This window comes from Phaethon aethereus, assembly GCF_964289735.1.
Source record: "Phaethon aethereus genome assembly, chromosome: 29".
NCBI classification, from domain to species: domain Eukaryota; kingdom Metazoa; phylum Chordata; class Aves; order Phaethontiformes; family Phaethontidae; genus Phaethon; species Phaethon aethereus.
Window position 1 is genome coordinate 2,467,913 of NC_138605.1, and position 26,335 is coordinate 2,494,247.

At 40.6% G+C, this 26,335-nt stretch overlaps 1 protein-coding gene across 1 annotated transcript in view; it reads left to right on the forward strand.

Moving 5' to 3' along the window:
- DIP2B (disco interacting protein 2 homolog B) overlaps window positions 1-26,335 on the forward strand; it is a gene marked incomplete at its 5' end in the record, with an annotated part of 66,559 nt that overhangs the window by 18,443 nt on the left and 21,781 nt on the right. The window contains 7 exons of the mRNA XM_082011887.1: window positions 11,208-11,279; window positions 18,358-18,498; window positions 19,870-19,995; window positions 21,655-21,867; window positions 24,268-24,411; window positions 25,239-25,358; window positions 25,970-26,167. Coding sequence (XP_081868013.1) covers window positions 11,208-11,279; window positions 18,358-18,498; window positions 19,870-19,995; window positions 21,655-21,867; window positions 24,268-24,411; window positions 25,239-25,358; window positions 25,970-26,167 — 1,014 coding nt within the window. The remainder of the gene's footprint in view (window positions 1-11,207; window positions 11,280-18,357; window positions 18,499-19,869; window positions 19,996-21,654; window positions 21,868-24,267; window positions 24,412-25,238; window positions 25,359-25,969; window positions 26,168-26,335) is intronic.

The following is a 26,335-nucleotide window of genomic DNA, read 5'->3' on the forward strand; positions in this document are numbered from 1 at the left end:
AGAGGCCACAGTAGGAAAATTCACTGTAAGTAGTAATTTTGGGTTTGGCGATAGCTTGTTGAATAAGATCTTTCTTACTTTTAAGCTTGTTTGTTTAGCTTCAAGGTCCACTGGTGTCAATCTAGAAAGGATATTTGTCCTCACGGGTTTATGAAAATATATTATGACAGTGGTTGACGTACTGATACAAGGCAAGAAAAATACATGTGCTAAGGTCTTGCCGTTTTGGAACAACAGAAATACCTGTCTGATATTGTGATCTCCTGCATAACAAGGCCAGCAAATTGAGATTGACCATTCCTTCTCTTTACGATAATAGCATGGGGTTTCTGCTTAAAGGCAGACAGAGTGAGGGCCACTTGCTACCAAAAGTTGAATGCTGTTTTCTTTAAAGAGCTATTATTGTGCAGAATTGGAAAGGAGGAATCGGTGTGCTGGAAGAGGCGAGTATTTTCCATTGAAGTAGCTAAGTTCAGTAACTTTGTGGTGGATTTGCCAACATGCAGCTGGATTGTTGAGCTGTGCTATGAGGGTTCCCATGTTTGCTGCTATAGTATCTTTTGCCCATCATTTTGATCTTCCACGCAGCTTAAAGGCTTTCGCGTAAGAAGGATCTTGCCCCATCCTGCTATCCAGCCTCTGAACAAAGTGCTTCTGAAGCAGACGTTGACTCTTCTTTAGCATGCCGAAAGAGCCCTGAACAGAAGTCGTTCCTTGCATGATCTTTCTTGTAAAGAACATTGCAGCTGACAGAATAATGGGTTTTCTTAGGCTTGCTGGTGACATGCCAACATGGTTTCCTTAGCAGTGAAATTCCTCAAGAAGCCATGGTTGCTGATGTAAACATAACTGAAAGCTTAACACAGCCCTTACTGAGTGCAGGGCCTGAAATCTGCTTCTTACGCCATGCTGTACAGTGCATTTTTCTTCTGCTCTTTCTATTTAAATCTGGTTTCCCAAGCTTGTAACCAACTTGAATGGGTCGTACTCTTCAGAAGAGATGGCTTGATCTCTGCACACAGCAGCCTGTACAGACTCCTGGGCTTGTACACAGCAAGGATCGCGCCGTGGGGCAGCCTCCCATTAACCTGAATATAGCTCTGGTTTTGTAGAACTGTGTTTGGGGTGGAGGCGGGGTTATTTTAAACTACCGTGTGCAGAGCAGGTTTAAGGTGCTTTGGTTCCCACTAGTCAGGCTTAAAAGAAATTAGTAGAAAAACCAAGAATAGTGTCATAGCTGCTCGCTGAGTCTGCCTGCTGTCTTTTTGTCAGGTACACTTCTGGAATTTGGTGGGAGTTTCCGCCAGTCAAATTACTAGTGTTGCACATGAATTTGAGGCTGGGTAAAAAATTAATAATTGTATTGCTTTAACTTTAAGTAGTGGAATCCTACTATCGTGACTAATACTGTTTAATACTATCTATCCTAGAGTAAGCACTTGTTAGTGGTGTAAAATCACTATGGTTTGCGTTTCAGATTTCAGTGCTTTGGGAAAACCAATGTTTTTTGCTCTCTTGAGCAGCCATCATTTTCTCTGCTCCTTTTTTCTGTAAAATGGGAGTGACATCCTCATGAATACACACTTGGCACTACATTTTTGGGAAAACCAGGGCAGGAGGCATGTGGGAAAATGTAATGAGAGATGTCTTACCTCTTCAGTTTTGAAAAATTCATTCTTGCGATTGATTTTTTTTTTTTAAGTTGATTTTTTTTGTTTAGGGAGTGATCTTTTAAGTGCTAATGCTTTCATCAAGATATCTTTCTTTGTTTCATCATGCATAATCATCAAGCTCATTGCACTATGATTTGGAATAGCGTTTGCCCATCTGGAAATACATAATTGTTGTGCTACTGTGCAGTATGACATACATGCCAACTAGGCTAGTGCTCTGTTAACACTGCGTTTAAAGGAAGGTCAGAGTTCTGCTTCCATACCTGAACACTTTGTGTGAGAAGCACTGTGTTTGATCAATAGACAGGGGAATGATTGCTCCTAAGTTCTTTCTTCTCCCATTCTTGCATCTTACTCAAGAATCTAGAATTTAATTACAAAAAGTAACTTCAGGTACAGTTGGACTGAAATGGGCTCCATATCCAAAGTGCTTTTTGGGATGGTTTGGCAAGGTGTTCCTATTGTGTCAGATTTGGAGGACCGCTGGCAGTCGGCTTATGTTAGAAAAATTGAAGCCGGTTTCAAGAGAATTATTAAATATTGGCATCCGAGAGCCATGAAAGGGTAGGCAGTAGGAATTGCGCACAGGATTAAAACCCAGAGTAACTTCTGGTTTAATCTTATCCCAGGCAGATCCACTGTAGTAATATTCTGCTGGTTTTGTGTGGTCATGTTAGCTGCAGAACAAAAGGCTGTTAAGAATATGATCGGCTTTCTGCACGAGAGAGCTGGGAGGAAAACAGCCCCGGAGAGGGTCTGTCCTCCCCTGGAGCTGAGGTGCAGGATAAATGCCAGGGACTGTTTGGTTTCATTGGAAACTGTGGTGTCGCCGATGGCTGTGGATGGGGTAAAAGCTTCGTACATCTGACTAATCAATCGCCACGTTTGTCAGAGCCCCAGACCGTCACCGAATGCTGTTTACTGCAGGTTGTGGTAAACCTAAGGGAAGATATAATTTGGCTTTCTAATTGTGGGTGGCTGTCTACGTGAGTCTCAAGTATTTTGTAGCAAGATACAGAGTTCTCTTTGGGTGCCTGCAAATTTTTGGTTTTATTCTTATTCCTGGGCTAAAACCAGGCTAGATTTGGAAAATCGCCTGTCCACACTGGTCTGTCTTCTGGAGAAAGTGCGTCCTGCTTAGACTAGGCAAAGAGCGTACGTGTGCCTGAGCTTTTGGAGTGGGGCTGGGCGGACAACTGCTAGGAGAAGGTTATCAACACTCACTGTTCTAAAAATTCCATTTCTACCTTAAGGAAGACAATGATTTACCTACCTATGGAATAAGTGCTGAATCACAGGGTTGTTGCTCTTGCGTAAAGTTTAGTCATTTCCTGGGAAACTTTTGTTTTTAGACTAGGGGTAGAGGGCTAGGTCTGTGCGTTTGTGCTGAGGATTAAATAAATGTGAATTTCTGCGAGTATCTGTGACCAGGAGGTTAGTCAGAAAAGAGTATTATTCAGGGCAGACTTGCTTCATCTGGGTTTTTTAAAAGCGTTGTGAGCTGTCTTGCTTTACTCAGCTCAGACTGTGAGTATAGCTACTTCTGGCATACGTGTATGGGACACTTTCTGTTTCTTCTCATTTAAATGCATCGTTCTGATACAGGACTAGTATTATAAACACTGTTAAGCGCTGCTAGTTCTAAACTCATGTTCTTCTCCTTGACTATTTATTAAAAATAGATGAAAAAGTTCCTCTTGAATAGATTTTGTAAAATTCTGTTTGTGACAAAGCCTTGGTTTTGTGCCCTTTATAGCATTTAGAAAGAAACGGTTTTTTCCCATGACAACTTGTAGCTATTTAAAAGATTTTAATTTTTTTTCCCCCAGGATGGGGTTACATGCAAGATTTCTTATTTGTATATGGGATTAAGCTATTTATGTGCATGTGCTGGTTTTATGGGTAACATGTAAAATTTATATGGCTGCACTTTGCAACATAATACCTTGTATAAAGTTGACTTCAGTGGTTGTATTTTGCAGATGTTTGTTAGAGGCAGTGAGCAGAGCTTGTATTTAGTAGGGTTATCAGGGTTAACAGAATTTAGTGATATGTTTAAAGGTTTTAAGGGGTTATACTCAAGAGTTTTTTGGAACCTTTTAAAAAAGACTTTACCTTTTGTAAAGGTAGATGTTACCCTTGTGTCGATAGCGTGGTTTGAGTTGCTGATGCACAAGTGCATCATGCATGCTTTTGTCACAAGTAAGGATCTGAAAGGCAAAGTATCTCTGGCCTTTTAGTTCTTACATACGAAGGAACTAGAGGTACGGCTTGAAGTTCGGCTTCATGGTCATTTCAGCAGCTTACCTGGGGAAGTCCTTTAAAGAAGCTAACTGTTGAGAATGCCAGGGTCACGCTGATGCTGTGTAAACCGCGCACGCAGTCACGTGTGAGAATGTTCTCATGTCTGCTGCAAAGAGAAGAATAAACAAAAGTGTAAGTACATCTACAAGAGGCTCTTTTAGTGGTAAGCTTCCAGGCATTTTTCAGTGTCCCAGTATTGAGAGAACTCACTTTGCTGACCCTAAGTACTGCCATTTTCAGCAGAAATGGTAATGATAAGTTACCATATGTGTCCTTTTTTTTCTTTTTGTGGGGAAGGGAGGGTCTTCAGCTGGAGTTGACTGGTGGCACCTCCTTTTCATTGGTCACCCCCTGCCCATGCACACAAAGAAAGCTGAGCTTTGTCCTTAGCTCACCCAGTTTGGTGATGCATCGCATATGGCCTCTAAGATTACTACTCGTAATACATGGGCCCAGACGGGTGAATTGAGGACAGTGGATCATCTGGAACTCTGAAATGCTGTTGTAAGGTAAAGAGATTCCTCAGTATAGTTTCAGTAGTTGGATTTATTGTTTAAAGGTAAAACAACCAAAAAATTAAAACGGTTGATGGCACGCAGTAAGTGACTTGTGGTAAAGTGCACCATGTGACCTTAAGTGCCACAGAGCCAGACCTCAGCAGTGTGGCAGTGACCATGTACGCAGGGTAGACCATGCCACAAAAACCTAATCTTGAATTGCATTCTTTTGCAATAATAAATGTTGAGATTAAAATAGTTTTAATTTAGTAAAGCAAGTCATAAGCCTTTAGAAAAGATTTTTGAAACTGTGGAACAGAGTCCCCACAGTGCTGGAGCCAAGTAGACTTGTACTGTGTATATAAATTAATCTGGAGCTGATCTGTCTGTGAAACTTCTAGTACTGAAACTGTAGCAGTATAATGCTTGCGCTTAACAAACAGAGCTTTGTAAGACTTGCTGTTTTTTTCAGTAGCCTATTCATGTTCTTAATGGGAACAGAATGGTGCTGTTAAAGGGAAACTGCGAACCACAAACCTGTTCTGTTTGTTTTTCTTACGGTTTGGGGTGGGGGGGGTACATATGAAGTGATTAATACTTTATTTCTTTCAAGAAGAAGACTTTTTTTGGAAGACTGTATAGTTTGCAGACCTTGGTATTGTCTTCAAGGAGGAAACTTGATATACAGCTTCACCAGAAAGGAGGAGGAGGGAGTCTTTGAAGCTGCATCATCATTTGGCCTCAAACAGAAAGAGGCAATTGTCTAAACTTGTTTCAAACATAGTTTTTGTGCTGAAGTTATAGCCAAAGAGTGTTAGGAGTGCAAGACCATTTAACAGGTATAGTCTGTTTGAACAGACAGCCTTAGAAAAAAGGTTTAAATGTTGTCTTTTGGGTTGTTGAAGCCTGGGATCGAGGATGTTCTAGTTTTAAGCCTTGGTAAAACCATCGAGGGGTGGGGGTGTCTAGGAGTTGCCAGTCCTCCAGGAAATTGAAGAAAGACAATACCTAGCTGCAAAATAAATGAGTGGTGACAACATTTCTTACTGAAGTGCTGAACTGGTTGGTTTGATACCTGTTTTCTGCCTAGGCCATAACTGAGACTAAGTGCTAAAGCGCATACCTTCAATTCCTCAAACATGCCACCTCACGCTTCCAAACGCACTTGAAAGACCTTATCTGGAAGTGGCATGCAACAAAAGAACATTTTGGACTTTCAGCTACACTTCTGGGTTTCAGTACCTCCAGTTTGGTGTCTGATTCTGGTCAAGGACAGGAAATCCAAAATCAAGCTCTGCAAATGCAGGCTTTCTGTTGTATTCTTTCAGAGCAACTTCAAGATGATAAAATGGCAGGGAGACATTGCCTGTCATATGTGCCTAGAGATCAGGCGGGGAGTAGGCAAGAAAGGCACAGTCATTGAAGTTCTTTATAGGGGTGAGACCTGAAAAGCGGATGCAATGGTGATAATAGAAGTTATGTCCTTATTTTTGTTATAATCTTGTTACAGTGTTTGCTGTTAAATACAGAGAGTAGCTATCTGTGTTTTGGGCCTAATTTCCAGGATTCTCTGTTAGCGTAAACTGCTAGAAACAGGGACTTTTTTTTTTTTTGTTAGCATACAAACTTTTTTTAAAAAAAATGCATACAAACTGCTTTCAAGTTTGAATCTTTTGCTTGATACAGTCAAGTGTTTGGAGGCTTTGTTGCGGAGATGCTGTGCACTACGTGATCGTTTTCCTTAATTTCTCCACTGTAGTAATTATGGTTTTGTTAGACAGTAAATGATTCAGTGTTCTCATTCTATGGGGGGAAGGGGAGCAAGGATGTTGAAAGAGGAGTATTGTCTGAGCGTAGCAGGATTAGCTGGTGTTACCACCTTGCACTGATTGAGCACCACTGTTTAGAATAGATCATCAACTCTAATTGCTAAAAAGCAGCCTGGCGTCACAGGGCGGTGAGACTCCTGAAGTTTGAGGCTTCTCTGTTGCATGATTTGAATATAGGTGTAACATCTAGGCTGATCAGTTGTAGTTCACTGGGCTTCCTTCTGCTCTGTGTAAGCCTCTGTCCCTCTGTTTTCTGTCATTGCCAAGTTCGTCTTTTCTCTTGCGCTCTCAATGGTCAGAACATCCAGATGGGATTTGCATGATGAGGATCAATTGCCACTTCCTCTCAAGAAGCTAGGAGAATCATATGAAAAAGGAATCTCAGAAGCAATTTTTTGCATTTTTCTAGGGAATTCTGTTTCTCAAGTGTACAGTTGTTCAATCACAAACAAGCAGGGCCTCTTGGACTTCATCATGGAGGTGTCTGCAGTCAGGGTTTTTGTCCAGGCATTCCAAGTGAGGAAAGATTGTTGCTCCTTGATTGAACTTGTCTTGTTCCTGCAAACCATAAATCTAGAGTTATTTCCTATTCTGAATCCACAGAAAGGCATCTCTTGGGTATCTGCAAGAACTTCTGTGTCTTGAAAAGCAAGATTTCTTTAAATTCTTCTTTTAAAACTATCAGCAGAGAGAAAAGATTAAGTAAGGGGAAGAGGGTTGAAAGAGGGGAACAGTGTGGTGATATACAGCGAGATGAGGAATTTACTGAAGCAATAGTGCCAGCCTCTTGCCAGAGAACCTGTTCTGTGAAGCTGGCTGGCCCTGGTCCATCAAACGCTCTGCAAATGAGCAGGAAAACTGAGCTGGTGGCTCTGCAGGAGAAAATTTCTCATGTGTTGGGATGAGTTAACCTTTGTGAGTAGTGAAGGTGGTAGCAGAGCTTTGCGTTGGTTGGGATGGAAAAGCTATGAGTGTGGGTGGCACAGTGAGGAAAACGGTAGCGTCTGAAGCTGATGAACTGGATTGTAGTGGTGGTGGGCTTGTATTTATACTTCAGGCTGTTCTCATGTACTGGTTGTGTGTGGAAGTTGAAGACATCGCTGCTCCTGAGCTGATGGTTGCCATCACTGCAGCGGAGGTGTCAGGAAGGAAGGAGAGCCTGTTCATCTGCTGTATCAGCAATCAGCAGCTTAGCTCACTCTCATGTGTCCTTTAAAAAAAACAAACCAAACAAAACCTTAAAGATCCTGACATCACATTTTGAGACACTGGGAAAGAATCCTACGGCTGGTTATGGCGAAAGGGTCTTGACTGAAAAGAAACCGAAGCTTTGCTTTCCTTTGACAAGATTCCCATTTCCGTAGAGGGCCTCCTCAGCATGTGGAGGCACAACCATGACTAGCTTAGGACGTAGATAAATAACGACTCCAACTGAACAGAAACAGTTGTAGCTGGGAGAGGGCCAAAAGAATGTCTCAGCAGTAAGTGTGTTTGTAATTTCTTTCCTAGGAACGAACAAACACTAGCACCATTTTAAAGCTAAATTGTCAGCTCTCGTTTGCTTTGCTAATGCTTTCTTTGTAGCGCTGTGTCTTGCATCTGTGTAGAGAGGGGTTGTGGTTCTTGGGTTGTTTTTTCAGCTCGCTGGAAGAATTTAGCACGCCAAATGTCACAAAGTGTTGAATTTATGGAAGTGGGGTTGATGATTTACCAGGTTTATGTAGTAGGAGTGAATGGTTCTTGAGATTGCAGTCCTATTGTCTTGGTTCTCTTCCTGTTGCCGTAATTTATGATATTTGCTGAGGAAGTCCGCATTTATGTTAGGATCTAGCCATTTCCATTTCCTGTCGATCGGCAGAAAAGGAATAGGGTGAAAGAAAATTCCTCTCTCAGTCGAGAGTCTTTGGTTTCTGTCTCAGTGGATTGATACCAAATTTGGACTATGTATGACCAGAGAGAGAGAAGAGGCTTTATATAATAAATTAATTCCACTTGTGCAGTCTTTTAAAGGGACACTTGCTTCCAAGACTTGGGATGTCAATTTGGGCATAACTATTGTGGTTGTAGTAATCGGATCATAATTTTACTGAGATGAATTTACACCTGTCACCCATGCCTACACACAAGCTTTCTTCTGAGAGCCTTAGTGCCTGTGTCTTGCTGGAGCTTTATTTCCGTTAACTGTATCCTGTTTCTAAGCTGCACGGATGGCTATCCTTAAAAGAAGAACTCTAGTTTTTGTTTCTTCTAACCTTTTCAGTCCCTACTGGCTAGTTCTACTTCAGTAGGGCTAGTTTAAAAATGTAAGCGTTATACTTTCTAATCCTGTAGGCAGGTGCTTGAGACCGTCAACCTGTTTGTTTGAAAGAAAATAGTAAATCAACCATTATTTTGACAAACTCACTTGGAGACTCAGCAGCGGGAAGACACAGTGCTGCAGGGAAGTCCCAGGAATTTATCACCCTTATTTCTGTTGCTTGAATTTTGCTAGTTGAAACTTTCCTCCTCTTGCCAAATAGCATTAGGCTTTTTATTTTTTTATTAGCTTATGCTCAAAGAATCCTTTTTTCAAGCAATAATGTGAATGATCTGCATCGTGTGGTAGTTAAGGTTGCAAATAGTGTTTAGCCTGAGCTATCTTCTTGTTTTTCAGTAATATCTCACCTGAACTTCAAATTTCCAAATGCAAATCTGTGAACCATAGTGCTTGCATTCCTGTGAGGATAAGTTGTTTTATTGGTAGGATATTAGTGTGGAGCAAGTGATTAGAGAGAATTCTTTGCTTCCCAGCACGTAAAACAGAATGTGACGCTACTAGTACTTAAATTGAGAGTACTGGTATTTCTTCGTAATGTCCTGGTATTCCTTAGTAATTCCAACAATTTTCTGCGGCAAATGTTTCATTATATATAGTGTGTAACCACCAATGTCAAGAGTCTAATTAAATTTTGTGGAGAAATTAATCACAAAATAACAAGCTACAAACAAATCTGTGGGTTGGCTTACAAGGAAGAATCCCTCCCCCTTTCTGTGCAGGTTTGTTTTTCCTGAAGTGGCAGTCACCCTGGTCTGCTTGCTACCCAGATGAACCAACGCGGGGAGTTAGAACTGCCTCTGAAAATGGACAGGCAAACCTCGGAAAAGCTGGTGGATTTTGTAGCTCATGCAGTCGATCGAAATATTATCCTTTTGGCATATACTTTTTGTTACAGCTCTTTTTTTTTTTTTTTTTTTTGTTTGGAAGGTGTACTTTTCTTACACTGGCAGCATACCTTTCTTGTGAGCTGGATTAATTTAACTGAGCTATGTATTGCAATCAAGCATTAAAATTAGTGCTTTGGTTGGCATTTCAGTGCTTCGTGGACATTCTAATTTTCAGCTGCTGGATTTGTTTGGACTTGTTGGGGCCTGACTCAAATATAGTGTTAGAGGAGTGAGATGAAATTTGGTGTGCAAATGCACACCCTCCGCTAAGCGGTGTAAGTAGCCATTTCAGCTTCACAGCTCTAGTCTATGCGTTTCGAGCGACACTGGCATTTGACTGTCCAGCCCAAAGGAGTCGAGTCCATTCCCTTTGCGAGCATTTCATTACTACAAAATCACCTTTATAAACAAAATGGCCAGTTAGCTGGAAGGTTTTAGCAGAGACGCTGGCTGTCTTGGGAGGCTTAGAGCCTAAACCCTTTAATCACCTTTCCTGATGTAGCCCTCCAGTTCAGGCTGGAAGTGTCTGGCGCTTCGAAGGATGCTGTAAGGCAGCAAATACGGTGGCCTGTGCTGCTCGGTGTCTAATACTCTGCTGCCTTGCAATAACCAAACCAAAACAATGGCAAAGAAAACATGCTGTTTGCGATCACTGATTTCTTGTAATACAAATATGGGCTTAATTTTAGCTTGAGAAGTAATACCAAATAATTCTGTTTTCTTATTGCTATGTGTTTGATCGCTTCCAATGTTTCGGCCCCAAGAGATGAGAGGTTACAAGTGCAGGTCAGGCTACAAAAAGGCTTGAAATGCTGCAGGGCTTTTTGTTTTAATCCCCTCAAGGTTTCAGCCTTTCTTGTGGTTCTGATGTAATGTGAGAAATTAAAACAAAAGACAGCAGCCAGATGGTACATCTCCAGGATCAGACAGATTAGTTGTTGGGTTTTTTTTAAAAAAGGGAAAAGTTTACTAGTACTTATTCTCTTCTGGAGTTTTTGCTTCTGCGGAGCTCAAGGATCTATCTTCTTCTGCATGCTTCTACCAGTAGGCAAACAGTAGAATTACAGCTACTACCAGGTCAAAAAAAGCACAACCGCCTAGCTTGCTTTCACTGAATATCAAATAGACATGATTAAAAGTCTTGATTTTCTGCATCATAGGGTGTGCTTCCTGGGCAGTAGTCTAGAAGTTGATTCTGTTCATCCTTGCCTTAGTTTTTGGAGGTGCTGTAACAACTCCTGCAGTGGTCTCACTTTTTTTTGCTAAAAGCTGGTCTCAATTTGATTAGTTTAAGACGAGGCTCTGAATTTGCACTTTCCCTTTGCCCTGTTGTTTGGGAATTACTCCATTTTGTTAGCCTAAGTTGGCTTTGTGGTTACAGCATATTTTCATGCACTCCGGGTTTCCCTTCTTAGGTTTTCATTGCTTTGATATTCCATTTAGATAGCTGTTCTGATTCAAATTATTGCATTTAAATACCGTATAGTGTGTATCTCTGATCCCAAGGGAAACTACAGAAGTTCTGTAATACGGAGGCTTTGAAATCATAATGAACTCACATATATTTGGGTTCAGGTTTTCTTCAGCATGTGCATTGCTGTGTTCAGGTGAAACCTTCATGTCACTGAAAAGAAAAGCAAGCAGACCTCAGAATGAAAAATGAGGACATGGCTAAATGAGTTTTCTTTCCTTGATTTTAGGGGACATCACACAAAAGGGGTATGAGAAGAAGAGAGCAAAGCTGCTGGCTCCGTATGTTCCACAAACCCAAGGTAGGTACTTGTTTCAGCTGCCGTAAGAATTTTGCATAGCCTGGACATTAAAGGGATCTGTGGAACGGCTTGTGGAGTGCCAACTCTGAACTATTCTGTTTCATATGTGTTTCCTTAGCTATCTAATAATTACACTGCGGAGGCTACATGGCTACCAGGAAGTCATGGGCAGTATTTTGCCTCTAGTTCGCTTGTTCATATTCAACTCCAGGGATTCCTGGTAGTTCCGGAGCAGTTTGGTGGGTCTGTGTGGAGTGCTGTGTATGTCAACACTTTGTATGCTCTGTCCTTATCTCCCACATACATAAATCACATCCTACTCCCTGGTCAGCTGAGAACTCAAAGGCTTTGAATCAGTTGTGAAGTGTGAGGTCCTCAAGAATCATTCTTGAAACCTTCTTTAAAATGGCTTAACTGCAGAGTTGGTCTGTACTGTGTCCTCCTTTCAGCCATCTTAATTCCTTGTTGGAGAAACATTAGAATTTTCATAATCTGTTGGTTTATTTTACCAGAGTAGCTGAATTCATGTACTTTGTTTACATCTGTTTCTTCTGGTTTGAAGATCCTTAGCAGTAGAGCTGTTTGTATGGAGGATAATTATATATAATTGTAAACTGAAGGACATGGCTGAAAGTATGCCCAATAATTATTATGGGGAAGTTTACCCAAAATAATTGCACTACTGATACGCTGAGATGCTTAACCATTAAAAACAAATGTGTCTGGCTCTTAGTAGTTTGGGGAGTGAATGGATATGACAGGCAGTCGTGACTGGACTTACTGTAATTTACTGAGACTGAACTACTGCCAAAAAAAATTTAAAAAAGAGTGAAGGCTAAAAGTGCATTTATTGACCAGCAGCCCCGCATCCATTGCAGAAAGATCATACAGGGTTTTTTTCTGCTGAAATTACAGCAGTTCACGTCAGGCAATTGCTTCAGGAACATAAAAGGACTCTGCCACTGTCGTGTGGTAGCTTCTAGACTCTACCACTCCAAAACACTTGATGGTTGCATTCCTGCTCTCCTCCATCCCAGCTGTTTCTCAACTTTGTTTTGCCTGCATATTCAACTGAAGCTGGTGCCCATTCTGTTGTCCAAGGCTTACTGACATAGTGAGTGCTTTATACGCAGAAGAATAGTATATTCGCTCTGACCTAACATACTGAAGGTAGCGAGGGAAGCAAAAATTGGGTTTTAGCCTTCAAATTAGAGATTTTGTTATAAACCGCGCTCTGAGTATGGAGGACTGCCTCCCTGAACCAGCATGTGATAGCAATCTCTGATGGCTTCGTTGCTACCTTTGTATCACACTTGCTTCTGGTACTTAAAGAAAACAAAAAATAATACACATGACTAATCCCTCCTTATGGTCTTTGTAAGTAGATATTTGTTAAGCAGGTTTTACAGTCTCTCAGTCCAGCGTGTGTACTGGTGGAGATCTTGAGCCTTAGAAGGAAATGTGGGCTCATTTTGTATGTTCGGGTGCCTTCTTGGCAGACTTGCTTTTGTCCTGGAGTCCGGTGGAGGCTGAAGCTCTACAAGTTGCTTTTGGTCTGATGACATGATCTTGTGCCCCTCATGCCTTGTCACTGTGCACGCATGTTTGGTTTGTTTCAGAAAATGCTGTTTAATTAGGAGGAAAAAAAAAGTGTTTGGCAAGACTGTCTGTGGCCCTGCTATTTTAATTGTCATGCTTTTCAAGGCTGCAGAATGAGCCGAAGGTCAGGAAGAGGCACAGGCTGCTAGAAGGTCACCAATTAAGATGGCATTTTGACTGCTGTTCTGGCTCAGCCCTCCAGCTCTTTATGTATCTTATATCCAGCTGCCCCTGTATCTGGGAATCTCCTGTTGTAAAAAGCCTGCTGAAGTCACGCATGAGGGATTCAGAATCAGGTCACCTTGTTAATGAGCAGAAAATTAATGTAGTCCACACAACGAAAAAATACTTACGCCTGGCATTTAGCACATTACATTTCTCAAAGCACCTTCCTGATGTTAGCTAATGCAGTGTCTCCGTTTCGTAGACGTGAAGTGAGACGAAGGTAGGTATGATGACATGTCAGGGCATGCCAGCATTATAATTTGGGGGATTCTTCCTGCTAAATCTGTGCTCCATTCAGGTTGCCTCTGGCGGCTTGCCTCTGGCAGCTTGCCTCATTATTTTAGAGTTAAGGCAACAATGTTAATTACCTGAAGATACATGTTTTCCTGGTGCAACAGCCATTTTTGTAAATGGAACTTGCTGAGCCGATGGAGCTGTGATAGCAGAGCCGTTGCTCCTCTGTTACGTGCTGGCTGCTGCGCAGAGAGGCTTTGAAGAAAGTATTTTGAGCAGCTTCCCAGGCTGTGCGTGTGAAGTAATGCTGCTGATTTACTTCACTGTTGCCCGAACCAAAACAGGGAGGACAGGCATGCTTATTTCAGGTTACGCTGCTGACTAACCACCTCTGAAAATAAAGGCAGGCTGCCCTGCTGTCACCTCGTCCCTCATGTCTTTCTGAATGTGTATAACTGTAGCTCAACCGTAAGCTCCCTTTTGAAATGAAGAGAGGGTCTCGGTGCTTTGAGAAGTTGCTTTTATTGGACTAACGCTGACATTTTTGAGTAACCCTCAGAGTCATTTGCGAGGACCAGATATTTTCATGCCTATTAAAAGATGCAATACAATGCTATTTTTTGCTCTTTTGCAAAACGCTTTTTGGATGGACAGAGGAACCGCTCTGCTACTAGGAGATGGTATAATAACTCACCACCCCTTGAAACTAGTTTTTTGCTGCAGACTACAGGCAAACATCTGCCTAGAGAAAGAGCTCTCCTGTCCATCTTAGTTACTGCAAATCTGGAAAAGCACTTACAACTTTTTAGCTCAAACAATGCAGATGCAGGAATGCCTTCTGCCAAAATTAGCAGCCCTTGCACACAGACTGTTGGCAGAGTACCTTTTCTTGCTATTTAAGATAATGCATTTGGTTCCTCTGCTAATGTGTAAAGGAAATTATGTTCATTAAGCACTGATTCACTGTCAGAACCTTTTTATGTAGCTGCTGGAGTGCTCTTGCTCCTGTTTCCTATTCTCGTGATGATGAAAAAAAAAGTTAAACAAGCAAAGAGAATGTTGGAATTTTTTTTTTTTTAAATTGAAAAGGCAAGATGAATGTGATCCGGTGGTTTTTGTATGCTGGTACCTCAGGTAAAGGTGTTGCAAGACAAGAGTAATATGCTTGTAAACCTGTTGAGTTTGATAACATTTGAAGCTAATTTGATTGATCCGTGAATTTTAGCTGTTAATGGATGTTTTGTTGTTTTTTCTGCTTTGTGTTTCAAAGTATATTCATGTATAGCACAAGGTGGGGACATTATAGGTTCTGTTACTTCAGTGTTTAATTTCTTTGAAACCGTGGCACTTTGGAAAAGAAGCGTTTCTTCTTTGCTTCCCTAGTGGGCTGTCGTATATTTCCTGCCTCAGAAGAGTCCTTCCTGCCACCCTCTGTGTTGTGGACTGCCAATAAGCCAGCAGAACTCTACTGTAAAGTTTTGCAAGGGTTTTGGGGTTTTTTTCTTCTCCCCCGAACTCTTCTTCTCCCCCCCGCCCCCCAATCTTTCAGCATCACATTATTTCAAATGGGAGCTAATGTGGAATAGTAACCAGTGATAGAACAGCTTTGTCTAAACCTGTAAATCATGCACACGCGCTCCAGCTTAGTGTTGTTTAGAGAGTTTCACCCATTTACAAGATCTGACTTGCAGCCACCACAAATGGGGAATTACTTTCTTCTGTATTCAGTCTGAGGGATATCACAATTGCAAATAAAGCTTATCACTTGACTCTAGGAAATAAATTTCTCCATCTTTGAAATAATTTCCAGGACTAAATCAGTGGAGCACCTGAATTCTCCCTTCATGTCTTGTACGGGACAGAATTAAGATCCATCTAGCTAGTAACTCCTGCAAAAGTCTCTGAATCTCCTAAGTCTGGTAGAGTTCTCAGCCTTAGCGCTGGAAGACAGCCGCAATCACACTAAGCTTACGCAGCCATGCCTGCTGCTGAGCGAGGCTGTCCCCTGCGTTCTGGAAGCGCTGTTCAGGCTGACTTCTAAACCCTAGAAACTTGACTTTGTCATTTACAGAGTTTTTACAGGCGTGTAGCTTGAAAAAAATCATCTTGTTATAAGGAATAGTAGGTCTAACACTAGCGCTCCTGTTCAATTCTGTATGCAAAACCAGTAGAATAACAGGTTTGCCTGCTGCTTTTCTTCTGTCAGATGAATCTAGCACTTACTGTCCTTATTAGTAATGTAAACATTTATCCTTGTTGATCATACATGACACTTATAATTCTTTTAATCTAAATCTTTTTATGAAAAAAAATCTCTGAATCTCTAAATCATTGAACCTTTTCCTTCAACAAAATGCAGAGATCACAAAGCACTCACTTCTGCTTAAAAACTAATGACAATTCAAAAATCCATAGCATCTTTCAAAAGCAAATCTAAAATAATTTATTTTTCATGCGTCTGTAGAGTCAGATCCTGCCAGCAGAAACTGCAGCTAGAGCAGGATTATTCTAAAGGGAATGCTAAATAAGTCAGCTATCACCTGCCAGGCTTAGCTCACTTACGTTGCTTTGTTGTATAACCATTTGTGATTTACTGCAGCTATACACTTTTTCCCTCATCTGTGCTTGAATGCTTTGTTGGGCTACTGTAACATGTTATTATGTCATAGCAAAATATTTAAACAAAGAGCTTGCTCTTGGTGTGTCATGTCACTTACAGACTCATTTGATCCCTTTGTAAATGGAATGTCACGTTTGCCTTGTGATGCCCTACAGAGCAGCTGAGATGCTTTTGCAAGACTTCTAAGAGAGAACTGAATATGAATTTAATAATTCATTTAAAATAGTGTTAAATCTGCTGCTGACATCTAGTGGGTGCTTGAATTCGTAAATACTCAAATGATCAGAAAGCATTAAGCTTTTCTGCTCAGTCTGTGAAGTTGTCTTGTCTTTGGATCGAAATAAAACTCTTGATGTTGATTAAGACAAATATACGCTACAAAGATGTTAAACTAGTTATCAATGAAATGTGTTCCAGAATGACAGGAACGGGACACAAACACTGCTTTTTGTGGATGTGGATAAACTGAGATTTTTGAATTGAAAATCTTGCTCTGAAATCCAGGTCTTCTGATTACCAGATCTTGCACCTAAACCACAGAAGTCTCTTTTCCTTTTCCATTCTACTTTCTGTGCTGCTGGCATCTTTGTACTGGTGATGGTTATGTTTTGATAAGCGAATACAGAACTCTGGATTATATGTTATGATATCCAAAGAAAGCCCAATGAAAACGGGGAATAGTTGTTTGTCCCCCTAATATGGTTTCTACAAAGGTTCTAATTTTTTGGCATGATTGCTTAAAGAATCATCAATACATAAGCTCAGTAGCTTGCCTCCATTAAATGTTCACATTGCAGATGGAACTACTAAAAATTTGAGTAAGAGATGAGAAGTTTTGAAAAGGTTCCCAGGCCGAATAATAATGGTAGGGTTTAAGAGAGAGCTTCTTACAAGAGCGCATTGCCCCAGTATTCTTGATTTTTTTCCCAAAGCATATAATGCTGGGTTAAGTGGCTAGTTAGTTTGCTGTAACGTTCAATTAATATTCTGCTCTTTTGGATGTTGGAAGGTATAGGCAATGGTTGGAGATTTCTGTAACTAGTTAGGTACGATTTGCTGGTATTGTAAGTTCCCTGAGCTTGAGGCACTAGCCTTAAGTTGTTTACCTACAACCACACACTAAGAAAGTGGTATAACTGGAATTGGGCTCCAGGATTTGTGGTTTCCTCTTCATTTCTCTAATCCTTTGGTAGTTTGTGAGAATTCATAAGCGGCGCATATTTAGATGACACAATTGCTCTTGTTTTCGCATGACTTCAGGTGACAACCTGAAGGTAATTACAGCTATATTGACCTTTAGTTTTTAAAAAGCTCCCACAATTCATTTTAGAACTGAAACTCCAGTAGCAACAGCTCCTAGTGTCCCTTGCTGAATTATGTAAAATGATAGTTTCTTATCAGATTATCTATTTAGCTCCCTGTATTCATAGAGGAAACATGCTTTTCCAGGAGGATAAAGCCACTTACTTCTTGACACACTGAAAGGAGCCAGAACCTGGACAGCTAGATGTCTGGTTGGTTTTTTAATTGACGTGAACAGCAAAGGCTCTTGCTGCTGGTATATTATTGATTTTCCTGTCAATAATGCACACTGGTCAGTGGAACACTGAGTAATGAACCCAGCTTCTCAATGTATTTTTCTATGGGTTTGCTTCCTCACAACTCAAACTTTATTTGGGGTAGTGACTTATTGCATAAGTCAAACCCGTTTACTCATTGTGCCCATAGCAGTGGTGTCTACCCGGAGACTGGTGTAAATGACTGATCTCTTAAAGCAATTTACATATATTGCTCTACCACAGGTTAAACTGCTAATTCTCTTCCGTCTTAATGCAATAATGAGAGTATGGTGCAGTCCTGTTCCCACTGGAAACAGGGCAAAAGAGGGAGCAAACTATACAGATACTAAGTCGGAAAACATTGACGTTTATTGCAAATGGCCCTATTAAGTGTAGGAAGTGTAGGACTTACCTGCCTCGTCTACTATTTCATTTATCAACATTTATGTGTATCTTATCATCTTTGCTTTTGTATTTTGTGATGAATTCTTTAAAGGTGACTTCATCTCCCTATATCACTGATAGGTTGCTTAAATTATGTGAAATGGTGTATTGTTACCTGCTTCAGATTTGCTGTAAATTATCTTACTTCGTTGTCTGTCTGTCTTACAACCTCTTAAAAAGAAAAAAAGGCTGGAGAAAGCTTTGAGGTCAAAGAAGGGATGAGTATATCTTAACTGATTAGGGTATAATTGGATGAATGTATTAATATACTGATTAGATCCACTTTGGGGGTGGGGGGTGGGAGAAGAAATCCTGTAATTATATGGTGAAAGATAAAAGTAGGCTTTTTTGACGACACTTTTATTTCTTGCTCTGAGAGTTGTGGACTGTTTTCCAGGGGTTGATCCAGCATTACAAAAGGAATCCAGAACTCAGATGCCTGTTCCATCTGCAACTCCAGCCTCAGCATCATCCTCATCCTCATCCAAATTTCACCGAGCTCGCTCAGGGGGAGCCAGAGATGAACGCTATCGATCTGGTAAGGGCAGGGGCAAGAGTTCACCTGGGATCCCTGTTAATGAGGAATAATGCACTGTGTCCTCTCAAGGAATGAAGCTTGTTATTTGCCCACTGATGGCAAGTCCTGCCTTGGTGGTTCTGTATAAAGAAACATCAGACTTGTAGGACTGCAGCTGCCGAGTCAGAAAGATTGATGCTGAGTAGAAGAAGCAAATAACGTTTTACCACCTTGACTTTTCTGGCTTGAATGCAACCATTCAATGCATGTCGTTCACAGAATGGAAAGTCTATTTTAACCATGTCTGTAGGTAACCAGATCGGTGAAATGACTAATAATTTGTTCCTGGAATTGGTGATTGTTGTGCATATCTGCTGAAGGAGCTTGGAGAATGAGCACTGGCTCTCTCTATCTGTGCTTACAGTACTTCCAAAGAGCAGCAGAAATGGCTGGCTATTGCTCTGCTGATTTCCTTCTCCACTTAAGGAAAGGAGAAGGTGGCGGCACCTATTTTTTGTTTCCACCTGGTTCTGTTTTTCATTTTGGATTAACAAGATTTAAGTTTTCTTCTCAACAGGGGAAAATGAACTATATCAAATATACCTTCTCCAGTAACACTGCTATCTTATAGCACCATTTCATAAGGCACTTAGAAAAGCCTAGTTTTCTGGTTTTGGGAAAAACATAATTAAAATACATTCATCTGAGAAATTAATGTAGATGACCTCTCCCTTGTCAAAGTAGTATTTTAATAAGTTGTCTTCTCATCACCAGTGATGTGTCTTCCTTTAAAGAGTTCTGGATGTTTGCAGAGGGACCGAAGCCTCATGTCCTAGCCTGTTTTGGTTACTAATCAGCATGTATTTCCAGCCGCAGTTAGTAACTTTCAAGATTCACATGAAATCTGCATCCGTTCAGGTTTTTGAACATAAGGTTTTTCCTAAATGAGACAACTGGCTCCGAATTTGTCAGTTTATAGACCAGAGTTGCACCTGGGGCTGTATGCACTGTTAGCTTATGTGCATATTTTAAATTATGTACAAGCATATTTTAGGATAATCTTTGGTTGAGGGGCCTTTCTAATAAAAGTTGCTAGGCACACAAGAATATAATTAATAATCCAGAGGATTCCAGACTAAAAAACCTGGCCGGGCTGCATGGCTTGTTAACTTTAGAAACCTCAGTTAGTTTCCCTGTTTAAAAAAAAAAAAAAAAAAAAAAAAGGAAATGTTACTCATGAGATGGCAAAATGTAGTTGTTTGGGAAGGTACTGTAAGATGGGGGATTGCATAAATATAGACGGCTAGCAGTAGTTGCACATGTGTAAGCCTTGTGTGTTTTTCTTCCTCCTCTACTCTTGCAAAACTGAGTATATGAACTTCCATTTTGCAGATATCCACACAGAAGCAGTTCAAGCAGCACTGGCAAAACACAAAGAACAGAAGATGGCCCTGCCCATGCCAACGAAAAGACGGTCTACGTTTGTTCAATCTCCAGCTGATGCCTGCACTCCCCCAGGTTAGGTTCCTAGCAGTGTGCGTGTCTGTGTGGATGTTAAGGTATGCATTAGTAACAGTTTCCAAATGAAGTGGCTGCAATTGTCAAAACATTCAAGCTCTTCGGAACATCTGTAGGTAGTCTGTTGCTCCTGTAGCTCCCTTTTACATTAGAGCAGCTGCTTGTGTTCATGGAGCTGCTCTTAGGGCCGTGAAAATGACTCCTCTTCTGGCAGCTTTTAAAGAATCAGTTGGCAAGACCAAGCAGGCTTTCTGGACTGAGGCTTCTTCTTTTGCTTCCCTCACACCTATTTCAGTTGCATAATTCATGTTTTGATTTTGTTAAGGTTTAATGCTCAACATACAGGAAGAGGATTTGCAGCAATGTACATTTCTGGGCAAGGACCTTGGAGGGGGTCCTGTGGGATTCCCTGACTTGCAGGACTTTTCGTTCCTAACCCCTCCCATGTAAAGGCTGTGGCAAAATACCTCGGATAATGTGGTGTCTGTTATGGTGCATGTGCATCAGATACTAATAAACCTCTCTGTTTTCAAGCAGCTATATGCACTGGCTTTAAGACAAATATGTGTAATTTTCAGCAGCGACTTTTATGTTGTCTCTCATTGCGCAGAAGCATCACAGTCATTTGGATTGATGAAGTCATCTGAAGTTTATGAATTCATACCTCATTGTGAATTCATATTTCTCTCTGAAACTGCTCTGCTAGGCCACTTCACTCATCCTTATTCTCTTGCCTCCTTTTTTCTTCACACTTCCTTTTTTCTTTTCCTTTCTACTGGGGGCTAATGCATGTTCCTGGTGTCTGCTTGGGTCTCAGCTTTGTACTAACTTGTTCAGGACTACAGTCCTTTTCTTCAGCCTATGACTGTGTTCTACTTTGGCAAGTAGGTAGAATAAGATTTAATGGTTTGATTTACAACTAGAGTATAGACAGGCAATCGCTTTGACGAACACCTAAATTTTAGGCCAAAGTCTAACTGAATGTTCATATGTAGCACGGTACAACTTAAGATACCAAGTAATGAGTGCTTTCTTTATGATAAATAAATAGTTCACAACTTCAGGATAGACAATGTATCTGTTCTCTTGGAAACACAGGATGCAGTTCCTTGTTGTAGTTTTCTCTGTTTTGTTTTGGGGTGGGTTTTTTTGTTTTTTATTTTGAAAGGGACCCATTTAGAATACCAGACATACCACATGCATTTTCTGCATGTGGCCTTGGCACATTTGTTTCCCAGTGCCTGCGTTCTGCTTTGTTCTTGTGAATTTTCAGTTTTGACAGTGATACTGACCCCTCACTTTCCATTTCAGAATTAGCAAAGTTAGGCAACACAGCATCTGGTATTGTAGAATGTGAATGGAAAAGTAATGAGATAAGCCAATAAACTTGGAGAACCCAGGGAAAGGATACTTGCCTGAGGAGGTGAATCTTTTGTGTGCTTTAAACAGGGGCAAAACACCGGGGGTACATGTGTTCACATTGGAGATGTCTGCTATTAAACTTTTGGTTTGGCCAATGTAACCTTGTTTGACACAGCCTGTGAAAAAGATCTTCATGTTACAAGCCTGTGCCATTGATACGTGAATTGGAAAGAGAGCGTGTTCAGTGCGATGTGCCTTTCCCGAAGCAGCTAGATTTTCTTTTCTGCTTCCACACAGACACGTCTTCCGCATCCGAGGATGAGGGGTCGCTAAGGCGCCAAGCTGCTCTTTCTGCTGCATTGCATCAGAGCTTACAGAATGCTGAGTCTTGGATCAACCGATCTATTCAGGGGTCATCCACATCTTCATCAGCATCTTCTACACTTTCCCATGGAGAAGGCAAAGGGACCAGTGGGTCACTAGCTGATGTATTTGCCAATACTCGAATAGGTAGGAGCTGGGTATGAACAGAAAAATTGCTTCAAGTTCAGACTGTATTAATAAAGCTGGAGTTGACCATTCCGTAATGGAAATTTGGATCAAGAGTTTAGTTAGTTTTGATGGAACTTGCTAGGATTTGTTGGAGTTGCACCATCACGATTTTTTTTTTTTTCCCTTAAGAATTTCAGAATATTGAGTTGGTTGAAAAAGGGGAAGTGGGGAGCAGCAGCTTATTGAAGTAGAAAAGACTCCAGGGTGTGATGACAGTATTGACAGGATCCATAGGCACAACTTTCTTTCTGTATACTGTGTTGCTTATGTCTACGGCTATTTGAATCTACTGTGTGTACAAAGCTACCGTATGCAAGTAGCGTTTGGCATCTGTGTCCTGATGAATACCACAGGGGTGTCTTTGCCTATTGCGTGGGGGAAAATGCTCTGGTTTAACATTCTCATTTTGCTATAAGCCCTAATGGTTTATTGTTTGTGGTAGATTTTAAAAAAAAGAGAGAGAAAGAAAAGAAAAAGGACCAAAACCAGCCATGTATGTGAACAAACGAGCGTGTTATTGGGGAAAAAAAAAAATTGTTACAGCAGAGTAAAGATTTAGCACAGATCTTTCATGACTAGTCTGAGAAATAATCAGAGCATCCAGGTATTGAGAAGACGGAGCAAAATCTACAGATCTGGATACCCCAGGCTCAGTTTTTTGAGGCTCTGAGGTGCTCCTTGCTGCTGATGCTTCTGTTTGAAATTGCAAAGTTTGTTTTTGCTCTGTGTATGTTTGTCTTTTTTTATCTGCTGTTAAGGATATGACTGCATCTTAGGAGATGTCTGTATTTTGTGTGCTCTCTGCTTTTGCTTAACTGGTTTGGGGCAAGCAGTGCATAGAAGTGCTGGTGGTTTTAACTGTTTCACTTACCATTTTTTTTATTGCTGTTATTTTTGTTTGTTCATTTGCTGGAATGCAAGTTGTTTTCTGAAATGGAGAACTGGGGAAATTGCCCATAAAATGTAGTCAATATAATTAACGTGTCTTTGAAGCAGAGAGGCTGTTTTTAATTGGAGCATACAGAAAGCCATGTTACCTTTTGTAATGAATTAAGGTAATCTAGCTTTTTACTTACAGAATAACTACTGTCTAATAGAATTAGTATTTTATGCAAAATAGAAGTTTTAAATCTTTGTTGGAATTGTATTTGCCATGTAGATGCCACATTCATCCTGTGCTAACACCTAATTTAAATTAATAGGAACTCTCACATACGCAATTTTATACATCTCTTTGGAGAGAGCAATAAAAAGTCCTGCAAATGTTTGGAGTTGTACAAAATCTAGGTCCTTCATAGTGATCTTAGAAGCTCAATAAATGAGAAATATTCCTTGCCATCGTATTTCCAAAGGTATGCAGAAATGGATTTTTTTTTTTTTTTTCTCCTTAGAAAGAGGGGCACAATGAACTGCAAAAACCTTTCTGTGGGAATTATTCAGTATCTGACTTCCTTCAGACTGTCTCTGGGCAAGCCAACATATAGTTTCGAAATTGTTGGCTTTTTTCCTTCGTAAGCAACAGTTGCTGATTCTATTAAACCAGAATAGAATATTCTTGCCCTATCAGATGATTTAACCTACTGTGTTGTGTAAAGAAATCCTGTGTAAGCACAATTGCTTATTTAAGAGAAAGTTAATGAGAGAATTACTGAAGTATGCAGAGTTACTTGCCGTTTTGAAGCTTACAAACTCATGAAAAGCAGAACAGTGTCTTGCAATTTAAAGCAAAAGTAAGACCCAGCTCTCTCTATTCATTAGATTTTAAGTTTAGTATTTAACTGCTGGACAGGCTCATAATGTTTAGCCACCGAACTGGAAGAAATTTAAACCAAACATGATTTTTTGCTGATCTGCTTTAGTCAATAGCCTACCGCATGTTTTGTTTTAGAAAGCCCTTACTGACAAAAAGGTTAAATAGTATAATTCTAGCAAGAGAGATTACTGCATAGGTGATGTAGGTTTTTGTTCTGGGCTTTGAATATTTCAGAGCTCATGTGGATCTCAAAAATTTTTTTTAATTTTTTTTTTTTTTTACAGTGCTGAAGGTCAAGATATTTAGCTTGGCTTGAAGGTTAGAAACCAAGAACAGTAATTCTGTTTTCGTGAACCACTTTCCTGACACGGACAAAGCCACTCATCTTGTGCCTTTGCTTTCTGTTTTCCAGAAAAGATAATGTGCACCTCCTAGAGCTACTTAATATTTAGGAAGCGGTGTGTTTAGCATTAATAAGAGCTCCCACACATTCAACCCATTAAATTCTTAATATTGTTGGTAACAGGTAACTAACATTTTGCTTGTTCCATCTGATGATAAAAGGTATATGTTAATTGCCATCTCAATTTTCTCCCTTTTTGTAGAAAATTTCTCAGTTCCTCCAGATGTCACAGCAACTACCTCCTCTTCCTCAGCACGCCCAGCAGCGATTGACCTTCCTCCTTCAGGGATCGTGAAAGGCATGCACAAGGGATCTAATCGATCTAGCCTCATGGATACTGCTGATGGTATGGAAGCTCTCAGAGTACCCAGAAATTAGAATGGTGTTAAGGACTTGAGCTGGGAGAACAAGTCATGTGACTTAAGTTTATCCCTTTTAAGCACTTCGCAAATTTGTAATGATTATGGCATTAGCATTAACACATTCCTACGCCACAGTTATGACGCTGGCGTTAACACATTCCCCTGCTGCAGCAATTATCTGCTATGTACTGAGATGGAGAAAATCATGGGAGAGATAATAGGCTTTTCCCTTCTCTATCGCTTTTTAGGGAAAAAAATTACAAATGCATAGGTAGGCTAATTGTTTTTAAAAGCTTTTGTCCTAGAATCCCCAAAAGGAAAGGTAAGATGAAGGAAATAATGTAATTCTTAACTATAATTAAGCTCCCATGAAGTTGGTAATACTCACTCTAAGCTGGTTGGCATAAATCTTTGCGCAGAGGGGTAGTGTTAATGCTTCTGCTCTTGTTGTGTCCTCCCTCTGCTGGCAGCCTTGCACTGCAGTTTGTCGATACCGCAGGCAGGCGCAGATCTGTAGGCTGTATTGTACAGCAAGTGCAGCGTGTTAGAGACAGCTGGAAATCAGCCTTTGGAAGGGAGTAAATGCTTTGAAAACAGATTTCCGTTACTAGCATTTTCTGACCACCGGGTTAATACAGAACTGATATAATGCTTACTAATGTCGTCCTGCACTGGCACAACCTTTAATAACGGAAGGCAGTAGTTGAATGAGTGGGCACACCAAGAGAATTATCCTCTGGTGGAAAGAGGGGGGATATAAATGTTAAGAGAGACTATGAACACTTCTGTTAGACAAAATCTTTCCCTCCAGGTGTTCCTGTGAGTAGCAGAGTCTCCACGAAAATTCAGCAGTTGCTTAACACCTTGAAAAGACCCAAAAGGCCACCATTGAAAGAATTTTTTGTGGATGATTTCGAAGAAATTGTGGAAGGTAATAGCACCAATTAATGTTTTTTATTAATCATTTTTTATAAGTACACAGACATGCCAAGTGCTGAATTTATTTATGCCATTGTTTTTGAAGTTGACTCAGAATGATGCACTATTTGCAGCTAGCAGTAGCCTTCATGAGTGGTCTGATACAAAACCAATGTTTGAAGTAATTTCACTGTGCTTTGAGTGGCCTCTTCATCACTAAACTTCTTACAATAGCTAAAACTTATTAAGAAAAATATTTAAATAGATTTTTAAAACACCTTCATTTGCTTAGGCTACTTTAATTTCCCAAAAGGGATTGTCTTTACTGGTTATTTCATTACAAACTTATTTTGTAAGATTGTGGTTTTTTTTTTTTTTCTCCAGTTCTGTGTTACCTTCTTCACTGTTGAATCGAATACCTCCTATTAGCACCTTAGGAGAAGACTTATGTTCATGATGATGTTTTGCTTTGTGCAGGGCTTCCTTAGGAAATGAAATGTGATAGGACTCGTTAAACCTAATGGCGATGAGGAAGAGCATTTGTTTTCAGTGTGTCTTTCCAGCCTAACTGTTTGGTAACAAATGGGCAAAGATGAACTGGAAACATTATTGAATTTTATTCAGTTCCACAGCCTGACCCAAATCAGCCCAAGCCAGAGGGACGCCAGATGACACCTGTGAAGGGAGAACCCCTGGGAGTTGTTTGCAACTGGCCTCCTGCCTTAGAAGCAGCACTGCAGCGTTGGGGAACCACACAAGCTAAATGCCCCTGTCTGACAGCACTGGATGTTACAGGAAAACCAGTTTATACCCTCACGTATGGTGAGTTGAGCCCTGGCTTCCATTGCTACACTGCTCCGAAAGAGCAGTAGTGGATAGAATGCAGGGTTGCTGGTCTTCATGTGGTTGCAAATACCTTCTTGGGATTTGAGAGCTTTTGTAGACAAAGCGGTGTAACTGAAACAGAGGTCGGGACTGTAGACGGTAAAA